Below are 25,226 nucleotides of genomic sequence, written 5' to 3'. Positions count from 1 at the left end.
CAGCTTTTTCTAGTATCTTGGATATGAATGTTACGTTGGAGATGGGTCTGTAATTAGACAATACACTGGGGTCAAGATTTGGTTTCTTGATTAAAGGTTTTATGACTGCTAATTTAAGGGTTTGGGGTACATGCCCAAGGCTAAGGGATGAATTTATAATTGTTAAAAGATGATTGGGAGTATTTCTTTTAGCAATTTAGAGGGAATTGGTTAGGTTGTACAATTTGTTGAGGAAATATTTTTTTCTAGTTCGGGCTGTGGAAGTGGGTAGAAGGCTTTCAGCCTTTGTTCTACAACTGAGTTATGGTCTAAAGCAGCTACACCAGGTGATGGCCATTTTTGATTTAATAAGCAGGGTTGGATTTGTTGTCTAATATTTTCTATTTTATTATTAAAATAGTTCATAAGACTGGTTAAAGATGTTGGAATCTGGGGTTGAGTATCTGCCTGGCTTTTAGTAAGTTTAGAGATCTCAGTAAAAAGAACTCTGGGATTGTTTTTGTTTTTCTCGATCAGTGAGGCCAAATACGCTGAGCGAGCTTTAATGAGTGTCTATCTATATTGACTAAGGCTTTCCTTCCACGCAGAGTGGAACACCTCTAGTTTGGTTGTCCGCCATTTCCGCTCTAGCTTCCGCACTGTTTGTTTTAAGGTACGAGTTTAATCACTGTACCACGGTGCGAGCCTTTTTTGCCTTGTCATTTTACTTTTAAACGGTGCTACTTTGTCTAAGGTTGATCGAAGGGTATTCTCTAGATCGTTTGTTAATTAAACTAGCTCCTTTTGGTCTGACGGAGTGTAAGCTAAGGTCGATAGGGATGGGAGGTTTTCAGTAAACTGTACAGCGGCCATTGGGGTTACTGCGCATTTTAGACAGTGTTGGAGGGACAAATTAATATTTTGCCTAAGATATAGCTTAAAGGAGATTAGATAATGATCCGATATTACTGAGCTTTGAGGTAGAATATTTAGATAATTAATGCTAACACCCAGGGTCAGGACTAAATCTAGGGTATGATTACAGTAATGTGTGGGCCCAGTTATGTTTTGTGTGATTCCGACAGAATCTAAAATTGATACAAACGCCTTTGTTAATGGATCGTCTGCTTTTTCAAAGTGAATATTAAAGTCTCCTTCTATTATAACTTTGTCACTGCACACTGCCAAGTCTGCAGCAAAATCACTAAAATCTTTTAAAAATTCAGAATAGGGCCCTGGAGGCCTATAGATATTAATTAGTGTGAATGCATTTTTATTTGTGGCTGGATTTGATATATTAATGTAGATAATCTCAAAAGAAGTGAAGGTTATACAGTGTTTTTGAATAATATCTAGTGTATTCTGGTAGATTATACATACTCCACCTCCTCTGCCTGATAATCTAGGGCTATGTACATATTTATAACCTGCGGGAGTGGCTTCATTTAGTGCTATATATTGATCAGGTCTAATCCAGGTTTCAGTGAGGCAGAAATCCAGTTTTTGATCACATATAATTTCATTTACGATGACTGCTTTCAAGGTTAGTGATCTAATATAAAGTAGACCGAGCTTTAGGTCTGAGGTGCTGCTGTTATCGTTTGATTGCGAGAATGTAACACTGATTAAATTATTAAAACGAGCTGATCTAGCATTGTGTTCCGGTGAGCCAGCTGGAGCCTCCCTAAAAGGAGCCTCCCTCCAGCTAGCCACTGCTGTGAATTGAAGCTCCATGTGTTTGTTGCCTGAGCATGTTAGCTGGTATCTTGTTCTGTTTGAGTTGTCTTCAAGTCTGGTTCTTGAGGCAGTTCTGTTACATCGCGTCCTGTTCATGCTCCCTGGTGGCTCAAGCTCACAAGGCAGTTCCGCAGCATACTCAGGTTGTGCTAGCCCTGTTTATCTAGTTCAGGCAGCTGATTTAGTTCTCCCTGTGGTTTTCCAAGCGAGGCTTGCGGTTTTGGTTCTGTTATTACTCTCCTGTTTTCCAAGCTAGGCTTGTGGTTGTCGTTTGTCCCCTTCCCACGTTCTGATCTCTGTAGCTCACGGATCTGTCGCTCCCAGTCCCAGGTTTTTCACTGTTTTTGTCTGTCATGTTCTGTTTGAGTTTCAGTTTTGCATCTTAGATTGCACCTTATTTCAAATCCCTGTTGTGTTTTAATAAATCTTGCTAAGTTTCATCTCTGCGAGTGTTCTTCCCGTCTTTGTCTGGCCATGCACGCCATGATACAATCTGTATACATAGGTTGTTTTAAACTGTAAATGCAGGGATGGACATTTGTCTGTTTTATTTGACAGTATACTTATTTTCTATAATACACATTTGGTTATTCTAGTTATATTGCCTTACAGTGACTGTTCTTAATGACTGTTAGGTAATGTCTAAATGCTGCCCTGAACCAGGGGGCACATTTAGAGAGAGAGAGAATGAATGAGAATGAATGAGAATGATTTAATTATTTTTAAACAGGTGTTGCAGGTGTTTGCAAGGAAATAAACAAATTGTACTGGACTCTTTGGGGAAAATGCTAAAATGTACACTTTACTTCTGGGGGGGCAATAGCAATTCAGGTTCTGGATGTCCTCCAGCAATGGAGTCAAGTACACTTGATCTGTACTAATACAGTCAGTTTGAGGTGAAGATATAACTTGGAGGCCATTATTGAATTAATAAATTATAAACATTTATTGCAGGATGTAAAGTATCATTTGGCATATTGACTGAATATATACAACTTTTCATTTAAAAACCTGATCTTTTTTTTTTATTCAAGTTTAACATTACTTAAATAATTGTAACTCTAATGCGTATTTGTTACATTTACATTTATGGCATTTGGCTTACTCTTATTAAGACAGACTAACATTTTAATCATGTTACACAGGTAGGAAAATGTAGCGTTAGGAGTCCTGTTTTGCCACGGGGAGGGCAGTGTTTTTACCCACTACACTATACCAACCTCTTTGTTAGATTTGATAAAACTGCCTACTCACAAAAAATGTTTCTTAAAACTGGCACTCATGGAATATAATTACTAACAAGTGCTTAAAATGCATGGCTACTTTGGGCTGTGCAACACTCAGACACTTATCCCCTTTTTGGAGATGTTCACACTTGCTCATTGTAATGATTGTCATAAAGCAACCCATGAATGAATGCAGACCATTTGAAACTAAATTAGAATGTGTTCTGCATGTAAAAATAAATGTGAATGGACTAATTAAAATAATGAATTGTTTATATATTTTTCTGTTTTGTTTTAAGGTCTAAAATGTGTATTTCCCACTACTGAGAATGTGTAATGCAAGCCAGACTCTTGAAGAGGGTTGATGGCAACAGCCTATCTGCAGTAGATTAGTGGCACTGTTTGATTTGTAAAATAGACTAGTTAATTGACTGGAGGTGGTATAGATGAGACACTGTAAGCCTGTTCACACTAAGCCTTTTCAAACTATGCAACTTAGGCTGATTGAATAGACATACAGTTATCGAGAGGCACTGGAAACGCAGCTTAGCCTAGTGTATTTTTCTATGTACGTATCACTAACGTTTCCCCAGTGGAATCTACAATCTCTCACATCTGAAATTAAACGTTGATTCATTTCCATAAACCAGTCACCCTATCACTACTGTAAGTGAATACACCTAGCGTTATCCTCCCGCCACTAGCGTTAACTCTTCTCTTGTCTCCTCTTTCATGATGACAAGTGATAACACACATAGCACTGGACAGCTCCAATTACTTTTCATCTTTAAAATATTGCATAACTGTAAAGTTTAAAATGAAAAAAATTAAGGAATCAAGCCATAGGGTGAACACAAATCAAATTTCTGTCTAAACAGGATTGTTATGTGGACAAATTGGGATATTATTTAGACACACAAGAAAGTGTCAATAAGCTCTGTGATGTAGTGGCATCAGTTTCTATTTCTTTAATGAAAAAGGTGGGCCCAAGCTAAATAAGCTGAGCTTATTGTAACACTAATTTATGGAACGTTTAAAATATTTTTCTAAATTAAATGGATAAAGTCAACAAAGATTAACTTTTTAAAATGTACATTGATTAATTTATCAACAATAAAATAGATCAGTGTTTTTTCCTTTTTGACAAAGGATTATGCTCACACTATTTGCTGGAATAATGCCATAGAGTCCGATAAATGTTTAGGCACATTGCAGTTTTGTGGGACCCAAGTGTGGAAAATCATACACCATGTATACTACAAACAAGTGTTGGTATTCCAACAGTGTCAAAAAAATGACTGGCACATAGTGGTGCAATTCAAGCATGCGTGTGTGTCTGTGTGTGTGTGTGTCAGATGTGGTCAGGCAGGTCTCAGTATGATCTGTGTGATCTCTGCACGGCTGCCGATCCTCATTGGAATGCCATAATAGCCGGTTCCTGGGGTAACATAGACCATAGTGTTTTCTGAGACACGGTAGAGTCCACAGAAATATGGGTTCACCAGGAAAGCCAATATAGTGAGAGGGAACAGCTGGCCAGCATGGGTGTGACCTACACATAAACAAACACATTAAAAAAGTGTTTCTGTTTAACAATTTTAGTAATAAAACATGGGTAATAATGTGGGTTCATGTGTAGTACATGTGTAACTCAGCATGTGATCTTTAAAAACAACAACCGTGATCCATCTCAAACAACAACTTTTTTGTGATTTAAGCTAAATTAACAGTCTACCTGATAGTATTAAGTTGATATCTGGCCTTTGCTGGAGGGCCTTTTTCGCAGCATTAGGTTGATGAGCCAGAAGAACAATGGGACTATCTTTACTGCAACCACTCAAAGCCTTTTCAATATCCATGCCATGACCAGGGTAACTGAAATAGCCATGCAAAGACAAAAGACGTATGATAAGCACATAATAATAATAATATGATTTAAATACTTAAAGAGCATCTGAAAGGAGAAAGACATGTATATCCATAGCCTAACCGTAGCATGCTGGCCTCTAGGTCATCAATGCCAGCAAGACAGATCCAGTCTTGGCTTTGACCAGGACGGAACACTTGAGCATGACTGTTGTGAAGAGGTTCAATTCCCTTTGAGTGCAAGAGCTCAAACCAGTTCTCCACATCAGCAGTGTAGTAGTCATGGTTACCTAATGACCACAGAAACAAAGTACATTAGTTTGTTTGTTTACATGTGTTGCTGGTAATTGTTGTCCTCATACTAAGGTGCAATTCTGCCTGACCTGTTGCAAAATAGGAGCCTAGTCGGGCTTGAATGAGCCCCAGTGGTTCTGCAGCAGTCTTCAACCGGCTCACCTGAGAGTCTGTCAAATCACCAACGATCACCACTACATCTAAAACCAAAACATAAATATACAAGAACATATTTTATGCTAAAAAAGTGTAGGACACCTTACAGCAAAAAATTGTTGACCCAAGTCTAGTCCACATACCACAGTTAAGTGCTGCGGAGGAAAGAAGGATGCAGTCTAATTTTATAATGAGAAACAACTAGAATATTTGTCTTAGACAGTCAGGTCCATTAGTTTTGTAACTTTACCTCTGTACAGCACCTCAATAGATTTCAAATTAAGCCATTAATTTTCCACTTTAATTCAAGGGGTTTAACAAAAATATTGCATTAAACATTGATAGCTCTTTTACAGTCCCTCCATTTTTCAGAGGAAATGTTTGATGGCCAGGTGTCCCCTGGTCCCACATTACTGGGAATGATTACTGGAGTTGATTCAGAATGATGAATTTGCATTTGGTAGCTATTCATGGGAACTCAATATGATAAGTTGATAACTATGATAATTTAAGAACCAGATTAGACTGATCTGAAAAATCTAAATAGTCTATCCAGTTGCAGAACAAATTATTTGAGACAAAACCAGCAGACTTTGTCAAGTAAAGTACAGTAAAGTTGCTTTGCCAGAAGTAGCCCACAGCCCACCGAGAAGCTGGTGTTATATACGACAATGTTGAAGTTGAAGCACTTCCACTTTACCAGCTTGAGACCACGTGATGTGATTTCATGTGATGTCATTCAACTCCTTAAAACCTTTAAATTCCATAGTGTCTAGCAATGTTTGAAAACTAGTGTAGACAGAAGAAAAATATGTTGGCTTTGGAACATTTCCCAGCCAACATACTCATATGGGGCTCACATGGGTGAAATGTGGACTAGGTGGGTTCCAGGTGGGCATGGACTCTGAGTGGGTTTGTACGTGTTGTCACTGGGACCCAGTTGGGCTTCTCAATCATTATCGGTATTAATATCAGGTAAACTGTACTGTTAGATTACAATTACCTGGTTCCAGCTGATTGACCATGGTAACAATACGCTGTAATTTGGACCGTCCCAGTGTTGGTCCCAAGTGTATATCTGAGAGCAACACCAGCTTGAGACCATCCATAGAAGCTGGCAGTTTCACCACTGGAACTTCTACCTCCACGATCTGCGGGGGCTGTGCCGCATTCAAAAGCCCATATACAGCCATAATTCCAGTCACCAGCAAGGCCAGAATTGTCTGACTGGACGAGCCACCCGCTGACCCGTCCTGGCCGACTGAGCCTGGTAAGCACAGGCGACGGAGTCGACTCACACAGCTGAATGCCATTAGGAAGAACAAGAAGATTATATAAACGCCTAAACAGGTGAAGCTCAACAGTGCTAGCCAGTGGGGCTCAGTGTCCACCAAGTAAAACATGCTGAGGTAACTGCAGTGAGCGAGGACTAAGAAGAGCAGCACGGCCGCGCGCCAGCATCTCTGAGGCCAGGTCCGGCTTTGGGAAGCCGTCCTGGAGCCGCAGAGGCGCCTCACCAAGCGCTTCCAGATATACAGGGAGCCCAGGAGCAGCAGCGAGTTAATGAAGAGAAGAAACTGCACTCGGAACAACCGTGCCCGCGTGTCTATATCCACAAGGTCCGACAATAGCGTTCTAGATATGAGCATGGAGAAGAACACGACCCCCGTCGCGACTCCCACTTTCCCTTCGGCAGAGAGGCGAGCAAACCCGAACATGTTTGGAGTAAACGTAAGTGCTGCAGTACAGCCTTCATAAATTAACCTGCCCTCTTTTACTGTGAGCTGGATTGATTAGCCTTCATCCAGTGCTGTAATACACTTCCGCAAACAAATACCTACCTACCTGACCTCAGTCGCTCTAAGAAAGCTTAAGCCTATATCTGTCATCATGTAGAACCTTTAGAACAGATACGCAGATCATAAATATATGATATATAAAACATTATCGAACATGTAGAGCAAAGCTGTAAGATTCAGTTTAGAGAGTCATGTGACTGTTTCGGAGTTCAAAGGCAAGTGTGTGCGTCTAAGCCATTGGTTCAGATTCACGGGAGGCGTGGCTAAGAAATTGGCTTTGATGACAAACCCGGTTATTTACTCTTGTCTTTTGCACAACATTCGTCTATGGGCCCACGTTTAATTATTGATCATTATTTAATCCAGATACTTAAAGTTAACTTGTCGGAACAGCATATTCTCTTTTAAAACACAGCACACGTGTGAATCTTCATTTAAATTAATTTAATTATTTAAGTGGTTCCCAAATGTCTTGTACCCCCTCAGACATTAAGCTACCTGCTGCATTCTCCACTAGATCTTCCTTCACACATGCATATTGTTGGCACACACAAACCATGTGTTACAGTGTGCATTTCATGATGAATGGACTAATAGAAATGGTACTGGAAATGGATCTGGAATAAAATCTTTCTACATTTACTTCTATTGAAAAGATTAAGAAGGTTTTCTCCTCCTACAAAGTTACTAAGTAAATAAATAAATAATCTTGCAGAAGTTTCTGTATTGGCACTCTTAATAAATTGAAAAATATACTTCATCAGAAGAGGTGGTTATACTTGCCCAGATGATGTCCGATGCCGTAAATTGCTCTGGCCAAGAACCGGGACCAGGCTGCAGACAGGCTAAACTGACTGTCTGCGAACTGCTTATTGAGACTGTGTCTGTGCTCCGAATTAAACCCAAAAATAAAACAACTAAATCAGCTCATTTAAAACAGCACCACCTCAGACCTAAAGCGTGGTCTACTTAATATTCACTAACCTTGAAACCTGAAATTATAGGTGATCAGAAATTAGATGTGTTCTACCTCACTGAAACCTGGATTAGACCTGATCAATATTTAACACTAAATGAAGCCACTCCCGCAGGTTATCATTATGTACATAGCCCTAGATTATCAGAAAGAGGAGGTGGAGTATGCATAATTTACCAGAATACACCAGATAATATTCAAAAACATTGTGACACCTTTACCTAGTTTGAGATTGTCTACATTAATATACCAAATCCCAAGTCACAAATAAGAATGCATTTACACTCATTAATAGTTATAGGCCTCCAGGTCTCTACTCCAATTTTGTAAAAGTTTAAAGTTTAAAATTGAGTGAATCCAAAATGTAACTGGACCCACACATTACTGCAATCATACCCTAGATTTAGTCTTGGTGTGTAAGTATTAATCTAAATATTCTACCTCTAACTTCAGTAATATCAAAACACTACCTAATCTCCTATAAGCTACATCTCACCCCGCCACTGTCTAAAGCGCGCAATAACCCCAATTACCACTGTTTACTGAAAACCTCCCAGACCGAACGAATTTAGCTTTTACTCCGCCAGACCAAACGGAGCTAGATGGATTAACAAACGGTCTAGAAAATACCCTTCGATTAACCGTAGACAAATTGGCACTGCTTTAATGTAAAATGACAATGCAAAAAAAGCTTGCACCGTGGCACAGTGATCAAACAGTGATTAAAACAAACAGTGCAGAAACTACAGCGGAAATGACGGCCGACCAAACTAGAGGTGTTCCACTCTGCCTGGAATGAAAGCCTTAGTGAATATAGAAATGCACTCAGCATATTTGGCCTCGCTGTTCGAGAATAACAAAAACAATCCCAGAGTACTTTTTAGAGAGATTTCTAAACTTACTTAAATCGGGCACATACTCAACCTCGGATACCAGCTACTTTAACCAGTAATGTTTTGATAAACTATTTTAATAATGAAATAGAAAACATTAGACAACAAATCCAACCCTTCACATAACTTGGTTGTAGAAAATGCTGGAAGCCTTCTACCCACTTCTACAGCCAGAACTAGAGGAAAAAACATCTCCAGACCTCTTTAACAATAGTAAATTCATCCCTTATCTAAGAGCATGTACCCAAAACACTTACATTAGCAGTCATAAAACCTTAAATCAAGAAACCAAATCTTGATTCTAGCGTATTTGTCTAATTACAGACCAATCTCCATCTTAACATTTATATCCAAGAAATTAGAAAGATGTGGCCCAACAACTCTGCTCAAGAAGAATGACATGTATGAAAAATTCATACTAGACCCCACCATAGCACTGAGACAGCCCTAGTGAAGATTACAAACGATCTCCTTCTTGTCTCTGATCAAGGCTATGTATCATTATTAGCCCTACTCGACCACAGTGCAGCCTTTAATACAATAGATCACACTATTCTCTTAGAAAGGTTAGAGAACATGGTTGGAATCACAGGAACGTGGTTCAAATCTAACCGAACGCTATCAGTTAAAAAAGGTAAAAGATTTATCTTTAAATTAACCAAAAGTAAGATATTAAGTTCTGCAAGGCTCTCTTTAGGAGTATACATGTTACCAAACATGATGATACATCTAGATTAAAGAAAACTGAGGACTGTGTATAGGATATAAGACACTGAATATTGCATAACTTCCTTCTTCTTTACAGCAGCCGAACCGAGGTTCTTCTTTTAGGTCCAAAAGACTCTAGAAATAAACTTAATCAGACTTAATGTTAGACTTGGCTGATTTTTCCATTATTCCTGGTCCAGCAGCTAAAAATCTTGGCGTCATATTTTATTCAGATCTATCATATGAGCAAAATATAGCTAATATTTGTAGGACAACCTTATCTCTACAGAAAAATGCAGAAAAAAAATAATACACACTTTTATTACCTCAAGGCCAGATAATTGTAATGCACGTTTGTCAGGATGTTCCAGCAGGAACCTCAATAAACTTCAAACTATTTCAAAATGCTGCAGCCAGGGTCCTTACTAAAACTAATAAAAAAATGACCATATCAGTCCAGTTCTATCAGCACTGCATTGGCTCCCAGTTAAATTCCATATTGACTATAAAATTCTTCTATTAACATACAAAACCTGCGAGATCTTATTACATATTATGAACTATCAAGGTTACTTAGATCACAGGATAATGGCTTCCAGATAATGTTCGGGACTCAAACACAGTCTCAAACTTCAAATCTAGGCTAGGAACTCCTCTATTTAGTTTAGCTTTTGGTAATTAAAGTTTCCCCTTAGACAAAGGTTGCATATTCAGGGGTTCATGAACACAGGGAATTGTAATACACTGAAATGCTGGAACTGTCGTCTCGCTGCTTGCATGCGATCATGCTGGAGCCTCCTTTTAATTAGGCTGTTAATAGTCAGGCCTGCCGGTATTGTCATCCACACTCTGATATTCCTCAACATACTCTGCTCTCTATAAATCCATTTAGAACTAACTCTCCTTACCTTCTCTCGAGTAAATGGTCACCCACTCATACAGCCCGACCTGCTGGAAGACTGACCACTGGGGGTCCCTTTTACCTGCGTCAGACCAGCTAGTACCTACCAGTCACCTCCAATCTTGGTTCCTCCCAAAGTTGTCTTCCTCCAGCTCTCAGGGAGTTTTTCGTTGCCGCTGTTGCCGTTGGCTTGCTTACTGGGGGCTTAGATTTTTTATGTTGTTGATTTCTTGTCTTTTACTAATTACTGATTGTGTAAAACTGCTTTGTGACAACAATTGTAAAAAGTGCTATATATATATATATATATATATATATATATATATATATATTAAATAATCAATTAAATTTTTTTTTCTATTCTATGATCATTGAACATCACTGCCTTCAGAAAGGTAAATTGGGATGGAAACCACTGTCCAGTACATGTGACCGAAATTGTGAATACATGCAATTTACATTTTCTTTAAATAGCTCTACCTCACTGCAAAATTAAGCTGATAAACAACTGCCTTTCATATGCCTTTTTTTAAGAGTGCCAATAATTCTGGAGACCACTGCATGACATGCCACTCCCATATTAAAAACTAGGCTGTTTTGTAGTTTTATTTTTAGGCCTATTATGCAGTAACTATTATCAATGATTTGAGTCAATATAAAGTATAAATCAGTTTAGCTTCAGGTCAAAAAATGACAATCTACATCAAAGCAAATAAGGACCCCTTATGCACCTAAAATATAACAGAGATGAAGTTTATTTTTATTAGATCACTGGCGTCTGCCAAGCTGCAGTGCGACCGAGGAGCCGTCACGCGCCATTACTTGCAGCAGTGCGTGGCGCTCTTGTCCTTGTCCTTACAAGCGCTGTCGCAGCTGCTCGCGCCCTTCGTGCAGCCCGAGGAGCAGCAACCTGCCGTAAGACAAAACACCGCGGTTATGCGACCCTTAGAGACAAAGAATGTTAGGCGCACTCATACGTTTGTCCCGTTACTCACTTTTTCCGTCTTTAGCGCATGAGCAGTTCGTACACTTGCAGTTCTGCCCGCAGGTACAAGATCCAGCTAGAACCAGAAAAAAGGAGAGAGGAATTCACACAATGAATACACGATCTATCTACTGTCAAACGCGTATTTGAGCGTATAACTGAATGGTCGAGTGTTTGTTTGATTGAAATCTTTTTGATTACTTACTCTTGGAGCATTCACACTTGTCCATCTCAGTCCAGATTTCGTCGGGGTCGCTGCGATGCTCTCGGTACTGCGCCTGCGCGGCCTTTTGTGGTGCTGATGGCGTTTGTCTGACGTCACGCAGTGCGTGAAAGCCAGAGGGCTGAGAGAGAAGAACATCTGACAGAAATGTGAAACGCTGTTGGACATCTAGCAGAACAATGAGTCCACTGTGGGTTTTCTTTTAGTACAGAAATATCTTTATCTTCCCACTTAAGTCACAGAAATAAGACTTCTGTTTGACTCCTAAGAATCAAGCTGATTGTCAATGTGTTTTCAGTCTTTATCATTGTCTTCTCATCTGCTTAATTCAGTTCAGGGTCGCAATGGCAGTAGGGCAAGAAGGGGCGCTGCCAGGGATTTTGAGCCCCATGAAAAGATATTACACTGCGACACACCGCCCCCAGGCCACACCAACCCTGTAAATGTAACATTGCAATTTACTAGTTGATGCAAAACTGATACCCCTTATAAGAAAAGACAAATTATCTTAATGTTAATAAATTGCCATGCACCAGCATGGATTTGCGTGGCTGGTCACCAGCAAAACCAGCATATGTTTTGGAAGCTGTTGTGCTGAACAAATATCACTGGAGGTGACCAGCTAAACCAGCACCAGACCAACACTAGACCAGCAAAACTTAACATAGACTTACATAATTAGTGTTTCAATTTTATTGTAAATAATTTGTAATTTTATTTATTTATTATTATTATTATTATTATTATTATTATTAATAATACAAGAAATACCCACTGAGCTTCTGATATTTTTTAAATGAAAAGTTGTTAAACACAATACTACTCACCTCATTCTTCAGTTGGGAGTAGGGCTGTGATATTGTGATGGGGAGGCAGGATTTCTAAGCCTCAATTTGCATCTGCCTGTCCTGGCAGAGGCAGGGACAACTTATTTAGTATGGATAGCTGCTAATAACTTTGCCTGCATTAAATAAATGCCAGATAAAAGAGGAGTGAAATGTAAACACGAGATATTAAATAACTAATGTTAGCCTATTTTACTGTGGACTAAGCTAACAGGTTTATTTTGATCACTCACAGACTACATCCACCTGGGTAACACACTGTCTCAATTTTCTTTCTCTTTCCTATCTGTTTTCTTTCTTTGTTTTTCTGGTAACCAGAACACACCATGCATTACTTCAAACTCACAGTGAACCTCTTGCAATCACAAATTGCACCTGTTTTGAGAACAGACTTAACCATTAACCCACTAACTAACTAGAAGGGCGGAGGTAAATCAGACAATGCTTAGGGTCTAAAAAAACGTTTTAATGTTTTAAATACATGATATGAATGATAAAAGAAATCTTAAAATGAAAAAGCAGTTAATACTAATTTTTCCGGGCCCTGTCAGTCACAGACCCCATTTTCTCCCGCATACAGGCAAGTATAGAAACCCAAGCGTCCCTGTCCCCAAGCCAGTTCCACCAGCTCTTCCAGTGGGATACCCAGGGCCAATGTAGGGTTAGAAGTCTTGCTAAATAACATTTAACAGTGTAGAAAGATGTCCTTACCCAGCTGGGGAACCATGGGAAAGGTAGTGTTTATTAATCCTTATGCTACACCAACCACACAAACATGACTGCTACTACATGCAAACTACCACTACTGACACCATACTTTTGTCAGTTACTGACATATACTGACTGTATATGTTAAGCTGATGGTGTTGTTATATAGTAGCCTTAAAGTTTAGTTTTACTACAGGGTGAAAGGGATGCCATTTTCAAAATCCCTGTCATTATTGTAAAATCGAGCATGATGCTGACTACAGAATAGCTTGTTAGAGAACTTCAGAGCTCTGTTAAAGAGGAGGTATTTGTTTCTGTGCCTTTAAGATTAAAGTGTGTAAATTGTTTCGGTGCTGAATTGTACCTCATTTAAAAAGCATGTATGAGCTGAAACACTACACAGAACTGACATGAACTGATCAGGTGAAACTGTCATATGCTAAAGAGGTGAATATACATAAAAGCATTTTAGCATGTCATAAAGACAGTAAGCTGTTTTTGCAGCTTAGTTTTCATATATGGACATTAATGACTGGGGAGTGGCTTGGATTACTCTAAGGGGACATCATGGCATGGACTGTATTAGGTGACAGAAAGTGTTCATTATAGAGGTTAATTGGTACACTGTGGCGTGTTGATTGCTTTGTATCACTTACCAGAGTCATCAGTGGGCCGTGGGATACCACCATTGGAAGGCACTCAATATGCGAGAAGTCCATTCACGGTACAGCTTCATTACGGCAGCTCTTGAACACCCCACAAAGTGAGTTGGTTCCAAGATGCTTCCACCCTGTGCCATGTACCCTATTATCATGCCCTTTTGGACATCAGTCAAATTGCACCCTTTGCTCAATGACAATTTTGCACTCTGCTAAAGCTGACTGGTGTGCTAGCTTATTTATATGTGCAGCAAACATGGTTTTCCATTTGCCATTGTTGTGACAACCTATTCTTTTGGTGCCCTCATAATTGTTACAAAGTTTAAATGCACTAACAATGTTCTAAAACATATGATGTGGATAATAGGACATGATTGGAATTTTGTCCAAATTTGTTGTCAAGTTGTCAAAAGGTCGACTGTTGTGTGTTTGTTGGGAAACCCTGTCATGTGGCACCTTTGACAACCAGGGCCAAGTGCATTGCTATCAAAATAGCATTGTGATATGATTGTGTATATGGTTATACCTGTGCTTATTCTTCCAAATTCTACATTGGTGAAATATCAAATCAAAGATAAGCTAATCAGTGGGTGGATGTCGAATGAGGAGAGAAACTACTAGAGATGGTGCTAAACTGTGGTTTTAATGTAAACATTTCATCAGTTGGTCAGATTGAACCAGCAGTACAATGTTGTATACCCCAAGGGAGAGAGTGAGCATTCAATACACACACCAAAAACATTCAGAGCTGAAAATAAATAGGACGACTGGGAGAGAAGATGTTAAATAAAACTGGGTGAAGTAAGTGGTCATGAGCAAGAAGAAAGAGTGTATGTATCTTGCAGGCACACACACTCACATACACACACACACACAGATGAAGAAAGTGGGTTAAACACAAACAGTAGCGCATTCATTCAGAAATGTTGTTAAATATGACTTGAGTGCTTTTTCTGTGTTCATTTCTCCTCTAAAGCTGGTTATAAAGCTGTTGGTGCAATTCATTGTTTTGTATTAATAACTGAATAGGATGAATGAATAGGATATGTGACGGGTAGGGCATACAAAACATGTAAACACACACATGAATATATATACATACATATATAATAATAATAATAATAATAATAATAATAATAATAATAATTATTATTATTATTATTATTATTAATAATATTAATAAATAATAAAGAAATAAATAATAGAATCATTTACAAAGATATGAACTTCATTTTAACTACTTGTGCTCATTGAGAGTGAGAATGCTGTTAACATTACACTGATTTATTAGATTTGATCTGATCTCACCATCTTATTTTACAGCATAGAGCCATTTGCTCAGTTCATGCGTGACTTTGGCTTGAGAGCTGCCTCTGAACAACATTCAGTTTCTGAAAAGACATTCAGCTCAATCAGGTGAACAGTCAAGCTTTTACAAGTATCTCATTCTTAGTCGTTCAGTAAGATATTCGGATATCATTAAATAAAAATAGTCATAGGAATTGATCCCACTGGGATCTTGACAAGTTAAGGTGAAGATCATACTTCGGGCAATTTCTTTTGAGGTTTTCTGCTCTGCATACACATCAGTGTTCGCAACTAACAGACATTCTCACTCATAGTGAATTGCATTCATACACACATGCACTCTCTTCCCGCATCTACACCCAAATACACACTACTTACCCTAGATATACACACCCATACCCATCCTTTCCACCAGCCAAGAATATAAACATAAATGGAGACAAGCTACAAAATAAAACGGTGAACATTCTGACTAAGACAAAAAAAGGACAGTGAAGCAGGGGAGGGCCGTGGCCAAAAGGACGGGGCTACAGTTCAGTGACTCGTCAGTATCAACCAGTAGGAGCCTGATGAGACAGAGGGCTCAGTACAGGCCACAGCCACGCAGGTTGTTAGCAATGATGATGTCAGTGACGGCGTCAAAGACAACCTGGATGTTTCCTGTGTCAGTCGCGCACGTCAGGTGACAGTAGATCTCTTTATTAGGTGAGCGGTTCTTGCTCTCAAACTGACCCTGTATATAGGCAGCTGCATCCTCATATGTGTTTGCACCTGTGAGAGGGGTCAAAACTGAAAACTAGAGCAAAGAAATGTTTCTTGTTTTTCTCCTATATTCATCAAAAGTATGCACAGCAGAAGAGGAGGGCTCTATAAAATAAAAAGTTTCTTTACGGGAAACAATTGGTCAAATAAATCTCATTGCATAGTACATCACAACAGGTGTGAAGTACTATGACATTTGCATTAGTTTGAAATTCAGGTTCTTCTAGATAGAGATGGAAAATTCTTTCATCTCCACTTTTGGTTCATCTAGAGCAGAGGTTCTCAGTCCTGGTCTTGGTTACCACTGGCCTGTATATTTTAGGCTCCATCCAGACATATCCAGATATTCCTAATAACAGAGATTGCTATCTCTCTATTTTTCTTTATATTTCCGTCCACACAGAGACAAAAACGTTTGCATGAGCATGCTAGTACTGTATGGGGCAATAGAACCTCATAAAGAGAGATATCTAGTGCTATCTGCGTGTAGACGCTGTAGTTTTGTGACTTATGTAGTTCACTATAAAGGGAGAAAGGAGGCATTTGAGATTCAGCGAGAAGTATGCATGCATGGCAGCGTTTTCATTAAGCTCTGTTTTCCCCATCCACGCGGCAACCCTGAAAACTCTCCACCTGTGAACAATGACACAGTTTGTGTGTGTACGGGAGGTTAAAACGCAGACAAAACCTCCGGATACATTAGAGTTTCCTCTGCTCCCCATTCACATGATTAAACTAAAAAAATTTGATGTAGGTCCTAAAGCTGGAAAAATGCTACAAGATGCAGGTCAATGTTACACCAGGACCAGTCTTAGAGAGTACCAACTAACTACTCAGGCTGTAGCTGTGTAAATAGTAGGATATATTACTCTAGAATGGAGAAAATGCAAAAATGAAATTATAAACAACTGCATGTAGCCTAGCTTGTTACTGATATCACAGATACGTATGAAATTGTAAAGTATTTTTAATCTGTAGTCCCTCTATTCTTCTGTGTGTGTGTACATACCTGTATATTCTGGGAAGCATATAGTCAATGGAGATTTCTTGATTTTCTCCCCAAACAGATCCTTCTTGTTGAGGAAGAGGATGATGGATGTGTCAACAAAGAACTTATTATTACAGATTGAGTCAAAGAGCATGAGAGACTCATGCATGCGGTTCTGCAGAGAGCAAGAAAGTCAGAAACATTAAGATTAAGAGCCTTTTAAGACGTATTCTTGTTTAAACATTTGTCAAACATCAACTTATGATGATACCTTTCAGAATAAGCTGGCAAACTGATTATACAGTACTTTAGAATCAGAAACACTTTTATGTACTAGCACCGAACTTAAGTTCAGGATTTCGCTGAACAGTAAAACATACTGCACCAGAGCTGCAGCAACAAAATAGTTCTGTTATGAATATACACAGTCATATCAGAATATTATGACCCCCCCCCTGGTTTGGAATTAACTCTGCCCATTATATCGACTTTACTTACCATATAGGAGTACTTTTAGTTCTATAATTACAGACTGTAATCCATCTGTTTCTCTGCATACTTTATTAGCCTCCTTTCACTCTTTTCACTCGGTTGTTTAATGGTCAGACCTCCTTCCACTCAGTTGTTTAATCATCAGAGCAGGTATTATTCAGGTGGTGGGTCATTATCAGCATTGTAGTGACACTGACATGGTGGTGACATGTTTGTATGTGTTGCGCTAGTATAAGTGGATCAGACTGAGAACTAGGTAGTGTCTAATAGAGTGGACTGTGAGTGGACACTGTGAGTGTTTAAAAAACTCCAGCAGCACTGCTATTCTCTGATCTACTCATACCACCAGCGCAACACACACTAACACACCACCACCATGTCAGTGCTGTTGTAGTGCACAGAATGATCCATTATCCAAATAACACCTGCTCTGTGGTGATCCTGTGGGGTGCTGACCATTGAAGAAAAGGCTAACAAAGTATGCCTTTAGTAATTTTAGTAACAAAAGGTTTTTAGATTATAGAACCATTATATTATATGCATTTCAGAGTAATTAATATGACTTAATGGATCATGTTAAATTCCTCAGTGACAATTTGCAATGTAGCTTACAGTGATGTTGCATAACAGCTTGATCACTTGCTATGTGTTTTGGACTACAATCCTAGATTAAAGCCCTAGATTCCTATCAGCAAACTAGCACAATTAAAATCAGTTTACAGTCTTTGTTTTTTTTTCTCCCAGCCAGTCAGAGCCAGTTGAACTTAGTACTTCGGTTCATAATCAACAGAACTTTAGAATGATTTCCCCACTGTCTTCAGTAATGAGACTTAATATGGTGCTGTTTCAGGCTGTATGTATCTCTGTGTGTAGTTCTTTACCGTTGTCTCATCTTCGTGTAACACTTGGTCATATCCACTCATGGCTACGCAAAAGATAATGGCCGTCACGTCCTCAAAGCAGTGGATCCATTTTTTCCTCTCTGATCTCTGTCCCCCTACATCGAACAGCCTGAGGTGGACACAGCAAAACAAAGTGCAATGTGTTATAAAACATTACGGTGTTACACCTCTACATTGTATACTTCCTGAATGAACATGATACACATTCACCACAGTGAATTACATTTACCACAGTATTCACAACAGTAACAGTAACAATCAGCATTAAATGGAAGATTTTTTATAGAAGAAATTTTATATTTACATACTTAAAAAAGATGGCACACAACAGTGATGCAGTGTGTAATATCACCTCTTTTATACACACTGCATATGCTCACTGATCATTTTATTGGAAGTATTATACTAGTACTGGCAGACCCTCCTGTTGCTATCAAAACAGCTTAAATCATTAATGTAATGGATTCCACAAGATCCATGGATTCAGATTCAGTTACTGGGAAGGTCCCTGAAAAACTGAACTTAATGTCAAGTTTGTGAAACCAGTTTGAGATGACTTGCTTTGTGACATTATTAAGCTGGAAGTAGCCATTAGAAGATGGGTAAATTGTGATAATGCAGAGATAGAACAATATGGCAATATAGTGTATCGGGTTGAGGTGCAGGCCAGTCAAGTTCTTCTACACCAGACTTACTCATCCATGTCTTTATGGACCTTGCTTTGTGCACTGGTGCCCAGTCATGTTGGAACAGGAAGGGGCCATCGAAACTGTTTCCGTAAAGTTGGGAGCATGAAAAAGACTGAAATCTCTTGGTATTCTAAAGTATTAAGAGTTCCTTTCACTGGAACCAAAGGGCAGAACCCAAATGCTAAAGAACAACCCACACCATAATCCCCCCTCCACCAAACCTTACACTTGGCACAATGCAGTCAGACAAGTATTGTTTTCCTGGCAACCACCAAACCCAGACACGTCCATCGAATTTCGAGATGGAGAAGCGTAATTTTTACTCCATGTCTCCACTGCTTTAGAGTCCAGTGACTGTGTGCGTTAAACCACTGCATCTGGCGCTTTGCACTGCACTTGGTGATGTAAGGCTTGGATGCAGCTGCTCGGCCATTGAAACCCATTCCATAAAGCTTTCTATGCACTGTTCTGGAGGTCACTGTTCTATTCCACATGAAGTCTGGAGGTCTGTAGTAATTAACTCTGCAGAAAGTTGGTGACATCTGCACACAATGCACCTCAGCATCCATTGACCCTGCTCTGTTATTTTATGTGGTCTACCACTTTGTGGCTGAGTTGCTGTCATTTGCCAAACCGCTTCTACTGATTGATGGGTAAGTGAATATTTGCCAATATAGTGTATACACTGTCATGTTGGTGCCAAATTCTGACCATACCATCTGTGTGCCTTTGCAGACATCTGGATTTATATATTTTTTTTTTTTTCCAGTTCTCAACTGTCCAGTTTTGGTGTGCCTGTACCTACTGCAGCCTCAGCTTTCTGTTCTTGGCTGACAGAAGTGGAACCTAACATGGTCTTCTGCTGTTGTAGCTAGTCCATCTCAAAGTTTCAATGTGTTGTGCATTCTAAAATGCTTTTTCCTCACCACAATGGTGATCTGAGTTACATAGGCTTTTTGTAAGCTGTTCAATCTCGGCTGACCTCACTCATCAACAAGTAATTCTGAAAATCTCAGCAGTTTTAGAAATGCTCAAATCAGGCAGCACCAACACTCATTCCATGTTAAAAATCACAAACATCACATTTTTCCTCATTCTGACGGTTGACACGGATCTTATCTGAAGCTGCTAGTCATATTTGCATGATTTGTGCATTGCAGTGCTGCCAAACATTGGCTAATTAGATAATTGCATGAATGGCCCTCCTTCTGGACTTATATATCTTTAATTAATTATTTAAGTAATTGTAATAATTTTAATAATCAGTACAGGCAATGTTTTCTAGTTTTTTGTTTTCTGAGCATTGGGTCCTCCCCACGTTTTCTCTCATTTAACATTTTGAGAGTTTGTTCATAGGCCCAGAGAACGGCAGAAATTATGTCCTTATACCCATCCAGAACAAGCCAATGGCAATGAAAACTCTCAAGATGTTAAATTAGTGAAATCTGGGAAAGACCCAAGGCTCAGAAGGGGACATTGTTCTCCTCTGGGCGACACCAGAAAGGTATAGACTAAAAAACACAATTAGGTGTGATTACCTAATGATTGATAACAATCGTTGATGACAATTGTTTCAAAGATTAATAAAGGTTTCCAAATACTGGGTAAAGGTATTTCCAATCATGCCTGATAGTACATTTTATGTTCTTTGGTTTTATATGCCAGGACATTTGAAGATGTGGACACTATAAGAAATGCCCAAATGTTAGGAATTTCCCTGTAAAAAAGTGAACAATATTTTTATACACACCATTGTTCCTTTACTTTGTATGTATAACTGCACACATTACTTTTTTTATTTCTGAAATGGTCATATTCATTACATCATTGCTAAATCTTTGCACTGTATCAGTGATTAAAACCAGTGATGGTACATCTGCTCAAAGAAAAAAAAAAACATAGTTACCTGAAGTTGAGGTTTTTGAAGGTGAAATGTGTCTCCACAATGCCTGTGGTTTTGACACGTGTCCTCAGAATATCCTGCTCAGTAGGCAGGTAGTCTGGTGACCCAATGCGGTCCAGACTGTCTAGGTAGCTACAGGATTAAAAAGTCACGTTAACATTTATGTTATATGTAATTGGTGGTCTTTCTGAATCTGATGTTTGTACATTGTGAACCTAAATGCTTTTGGTATGTCTAATATTGTATATACGTCTATATATGTGTATATGTGAGTCTTACTATTGAGCAGAATCATTGAGTTGGTATTCTCGTGAACGACTGAAGCAGGCCTGAGTTCCTCCATCTTTCCACAGACGCATCATGGCCGCCAGCAGTTCGGGCGAGTATGGCTCTGTGTCCTCCATACGACTGACCACATCAAAGATCAACTTTCCATCAGCCTAAAGATATACACACAGTATGGGACGATTCCCTGGACATAGATTAAGCATAGTCTTGGACTACATTGGATAATTTTTGTTTAGTTTTAAGGGTAGATTAATCAAAAATCAATAATCTAAAAAATCTGTGGAAATTTCATGATGAACGAATAAATGTTGTCCAAAATGCTGTACAAATGACCTTGAATTAGATCTTGTTACATTAACTTACATTATATTACATTACATTACTTATACAGTTACCCAAACATTTCTAAAATAAACAAAGACAGCCTCTCTAATCAGTGCATAACAGGAAAGGTGGTGGTTCTGTGTGTTACAATAACCATTCTTCCCACAAGAGGATTTATTACACTCTGATACACTAGATGTCACTGTAGGTCAGTTACTCCCAAAACTGATGTAGGTCATGGTTGCCCAACCCTGCTTCTGGAGACACCCGCCCTGCGGAGGTTAGTTCCAGCCCTGATCTAAGAGACTTGTTCCAGTTAATCAAGGCCTTCAGCAGCATCACATTCGAGTCAGGTGTGCTTAAACTAAACCCTTTGGAGGGAGGAGGGGGATCTCTAGCTGTGGGGTTGGGCAGTGCTGATTTATGTAATATGTGGCACAGATAAAGTTTCTACTTTTCAGAGCAGGTTCATTTACACAGAATTCTAGAAAAATATTAGAGCAAAGTTGTGCTGAGGAAGAAGGTCCTTTCTACACTGTATATCATGCATCAGTACATTCACAGTGGGAGTCACTGTATATGACACTTTTTTTGAGTTTGTGTACATGAACATATACTCACAGCCCTGTCCTTGTCAGTGTACTCAATCCCGAGAGTCTCCATAGCCCGCAAAATGGTAGCCAAGCTCTGAATAGTGTTACTATAGACGACTGGTTTAAACTGCTTTACATCATCTCCAGTGAAACCATCCTCATGGATAATCCTAATACACAGACACACTATAAGTAAAACTGAATGTTCTCTCTTTCTCTTTATCCCAAACACACAAACACACATACACCAATGCAAAACTGCTAATCTACATAAGCAGAAAAGCTGAAGCCTTCTGTCAAATTGTGTAACTGTTAAAAAGTATTATGCAATTCATTAAGTTAAAAATCGGTTACACTGTATGTTACAAAACTGTTGTACATTGTACAGATGTCTTGTGTTAAAAATATGCTAGGTTGTATTTGGCCGAATAGAAATAGCAAACGCAATAAGCCAACAATGTAACTATTGCTGAGATAATCACATATTGCTATTCAGGTTTTGTAGACTCACTTGAGCCTGTTACAAAACCTAAATGCAAAACCTGCGGTTTTGTATTCCAGTCTGCTGCAACGAAACGAACTGGGCAGATTTATTTTTGCTGTTGTGTAACTGTATAAGCCCATAATGGTGTAGACTTGTAGTAAACATTGTTAAGTCCGTGGTGGTCTTGCCAGTTGTGTCATTTGTGGTTGTGTGTATGTGTGTTTTGTGCAGGGTTGTATGGTTGCAAGGTTAGGTGGCATAGTCGCCCAAAATCCGTTTAATGGGTAGCTGGTGCTTAACAAGACTGTAGGGATCAGGCACTAAAAGCTACCCATTAAGATTAACACACAGAGAGAGAGAGGGAGGGAGAGAGAGAGAGAGAGAGAGAGAGAGAGAGACACACAAACACATACTCTCTCTCACACAGATACATTAAAGAAGGGCCAAGCGTTCACTAGCCCTTTCTTCCATGAAACACTGCAACACACACACGCACGCACGCATGTCTGAGATAAGCACAAACGTTGACCACCACACACTGATCAATCTACACACATGCATTTTTACACAACATACGAGCTCACACAACTCCACAGAAACACACACAACTGTCTCGGGGGGGTGGGGGGGGCGTTGATGTTTCAGCACCAGCACATACTGAACAGCGGCGCAAACCGCCAACCACTGGACGCCAGACCCAGGCAGATATGGGTGGGGGGAGGCACGCAACGGAAACATGGCGGAGGTGGGGGAAAGGAGAGACCACCTCAGCTAACAGCGCGGGCACGAGCACGGGCGCTTCCGAACCACTTACTTCATCTGTTTGACAATCGTGCTCTTCCCCGACTCCCCGCCGCCTGCAAACACACAGGCTGTTTGTTAGGGTAGCCATGGGCTGACACGCATCCATGTATTCACATCCAGTCCTAACATACACACGCACGCACACACACACACACACACACACACACACACACACCCCGGTAAAAGTCTTTCTTTTTTACGCGGCAGTACCTGTAAACGTCCACTGAAACACACACACACACACACACACACACACACACTGAGCCTTCCCGCAGCCGTGGACCCCCTTCCCCACCCTCCCCAGCATCTCACCGAGCAGCAGGAGTTTCACTTCTTTGGCGGCGGTCACTCCGTCCTCGCGCAGGTTCTTTTCGATCGCTTTGCTCCTATCCAGCGCCGCGCGCTCCTCCGCGCTCAACGTGCAGCCCATGGCGGGACCAAGGCACCGGGGCGCGCGAGCGACTCAGTCTGCGGGAGAAATCCCGTCAGTGTCTGCCCCCCCACTCCCTCCCTCTCTCTCTCTCTCTCTCTCTCTCTCTCTCTCTCTCCCTCTCCCTCTCTCTCTTTCCCCCCACCTCACTCCCGCTCTCTCTCCCCCCTCTCTCTCACGTCGTTAGAGCATCCGAGCCGGGGTCTCTGTCTGAGAGGAGGAGGAGGAGTGTCCGTGTGCGCGCTCCGGATCACCGGTGGAGGGGGTGCGGTTTATCGGGTGGCAGCAGTGACGAGCAGCGTGCTTTCTCTCCTCGCGCCGTGCTCACTGTAAGCGCACGCGCGACAGTCAGCTCGAGCCCCCTCTTGCTGCTCGTGCTGACGTCAGACCGCGTTATTTGTCCACGTGCCCGGTCCGCGGAGAACAGTGGAGCGCGGGAGTAAGCGCGAGCTCCACACTTTACTAATAAAGTGGTAGAAAGCTCCGAGCGAGCTGCTACAGAGAGACAGAAAGAGTGACAGATAGAGAGAAAAAGAGAGAGATGTTGAGGAACACATAAATGTCAGCGCGCTGTATGCTGTCTCCACCCCATCACAGAGTCAGAGCTTTAAAAGGAGGCTGGATTTCCCTAATCTCTTTCTCGACGTATGGAAGCAGATGTTCCACCACTTGTTTTCCACCGACCACACGCAGCATAATAGTGTTCGTGTGTTTGTCGGGGATTTGGAGGGGGTTTCTTTGTAAGTTGAGAAGAGTCAGTGATGTGAGTTCAGTTAAACAGACAGACACACAAAACATTTCTTTGAAAGCTCCCCAACAGGGTGAGATTTCGCGGCTGGTTGATAATCTGTGGAAATTAGCAGGTATTTGAGGTGCAGAGTTGTCAGTAACTGCCACGCACAAACATGCGCGCGATAATTGCTTAACACTAGGACACTGAAGTGAATCTGTAAGAAGTTAGAGAGAACAAATAATCCAAAGCATCCATCTTCCAGCGTTCACTTGTCCCAGGTGCCCCCCTCCCAACACACACACACACACACACACCACAGACGGCTCGTTCTGATGGATTACTTCACTGAGATAAGAGCCATATCGGGGCGCGAGGCCTGCTTAACGTGCTTTTATCTTTATTACCGGCGACCTCGCCGATGCTCCTCCGTAAAGCCCTCGACGTCACACGCACAACAGAGTCATTACATAATCACCAGCCTGTAGTGTGTTAGCCAGCGGAGGAGCCCTTTAATAATCAAACACACACACAAAACAGAACATCACAACACACTAGTCAGAGTGGGCGATGT

At 40.3% G+C, this 25,226-nt stretch overlaps 3 protein-coding genes and 1 long non-coding RNA gene across 4 annotated transcripts; 1 reads left to right on the top strand and 3 right to left on the bottom strand.

The window, feature by feature from the left end:
- Positions 1-2,635: 2,635 nt before the first annotated feature.
- tmppe (transmembrane protein with metallophosphoesterase domain) lies at positions 2,636-7,255 on the bottom strand. The gene is made up of 5 exons (XM_072660673.1): positions 6,262-7,255; positions 5,192-5,302; positions 4,933-5,098; positions 4,678-4,817; positions 2,636-4,494 (listed from the first exon to the last, which is right to left on the bottom strand). The coding sequence occupies exons 1-5, from the start codon at positions 6,974-6,976 to the stop codon at positions 4,304-4,306; spliced, it is 1,323 nt and encodes a 440-aa protein (XP_072516774.1). The 5' UTR covers positions 6,977-7,255; the 3' UTR covers positions 2,636-4,303.
- On the top strand, positions 6,446-21,616 carry LOC140538221 (uncharacterized). Its single transcript, XR_011977722.1, has 2 exons — positions 6,446-6,989; positions 21,353-21,616. It is a non-coding gene; the product is annotated as an uncharacterized lncRNA (long non-coding RNA).
- Positions 11,273-11,831, bottom strand: mtbl (metallothionein-B-like). Its single transcript, XM_072660803.1, has 3 exons — positions 11,726-11,831; positions 11,531-11,596; positions 11,273-11,445 (listed from the first exon to the last, which is right to left on the bottom strand). Exons 1-3 carry the CDS (start codon positions 11,748-11,750, stop codon positions 11,354-11,356), a joined length of 183 nt encoding a protein of 60 aa, XP_072516904.1. The 5' UTR covers positions 11,751-11,831; the 3' UTR covers positions 11,273-11,353.
- On the bottom strand, positions 14,586-24,021 carry gnao1b (guanine nucleotide binding protein (G protein), alpha activating activity polypeptide O, b). The gene is made up of 8 exons (XM_072660674.1): positions 23,805-24,021; positions 23,503-23,545; positions 22,233-22,374; positions 21,279-21,439; positions 21,003-21,131; positions 18,387-18,516; positions 17,035-17,188; positions 14,586-16,034 (listed from the first exon to the last, which is right to left on the bottom strand). The coding sequence occupies exons 1-8, from the start codon at positions 23,920-23,922 to the stop codon at positions 15,847-15,849; spliced, it is 1,065 nt and encodes a 354-aa protein (XP_072516775.1). The 5' UTR covers positions 23,923-24,021; the 3' UTR covers positions 14,586-15,846.
- Positions 24,022-25,226: the final 1,205 nt, after the last annotated feature.

This window comes from Salminus brasiliensis, chromosome 17 (assembly GCF_030463535.1).
Source record: "Salminus brasiliensis chromosome 17, fSalBra1.hap2, whole genome shotgun sequence".
In the NCBI taxonomy this organism is placed as follows: Eukaryota; Metazoa; Chordata; class Actinopteri; order Characiformes; family Bryconidae; genus Salminus; species Salminus brasiliensis.
Note: the sequence above shows the minus strand (reverse complement) of the source record. Positions and strands in the feature narration are given on the sequence as shown.

What these genes read in the sequence shown, in the direction of transcription:
- gnao1b (XM_072660674.1), bottom strand. Translation starts at nt 23,922, where the DNA reads ATGGGCTGCACGTTGAGCGCGGAGGAGCGCGCGGCGCTGGATAGGAGC. An exon ending in ACGATTGTCAAACAGATGAA is followed by an intron (nt 22,375 to 23,502) that starts GTAAGTGGTTCG and finishes TCTGTGTATTAG; the next exon opens with GATTATCCATGAGGATGGTT. An exon ending in ACACTGACAAGGACAGGGCT is followed by an intron (nt 21,440 to 22,232) that starts GTGAGTATATGT and finishes GTATATCTTTAG; the next exon opens with GCTGATGGAAAGTTGATCTT.
- tmppe (XM_072660673.1), bottom strand. Translation starts at nt 6,976, where the DNA reads ATGTTCGGGTTTGCTCGCCTCTCTGCCGAAGGGAAAGTGGGAGTCGCG. An exon ending in GGTCAATCAGCTGGAACCAG is followed by an intron (nt 5,303 to 6,261) that starts GTAATTGTAATC and finishes TTTTGGTTTTAG; the next exon opens with ATGTAGTGGTGATCGTTGGT. An exon ending in CTAGAGGCCAGCATGCTACG is followed by an intron (nt 4,818 to 4,932) that starts GTTAGGCTATGG and finishes TGGCTATTTCAG; the next exon opens with TTACCCTGGTCATGGCATGG.
- mtbl (XM_072660803.1), bottom strand. Translation starts at nt 11,750, where the DNA reads ATGGACAAGTGTGAATGCTCCAAGA. An exon ending in CAAGTGTGAATGCTCCAAGA is followed by an intron (nt 11,597 to 11,725) that starts GTAAGTAATCAA and finishes TTCTGGTTCTAG; the next exon opens with CTGGATCTTGTACCTGCGGG. An exon ending in ATGCGCTAAAGACGGAAAAA is followed by an intron (nt 11,446 to 11,530) that starts GTGAGTAACGGG and finishes GTCTTACGGCAG; the next exon opens with GTTGCTGCTCCTCGGGCTGC.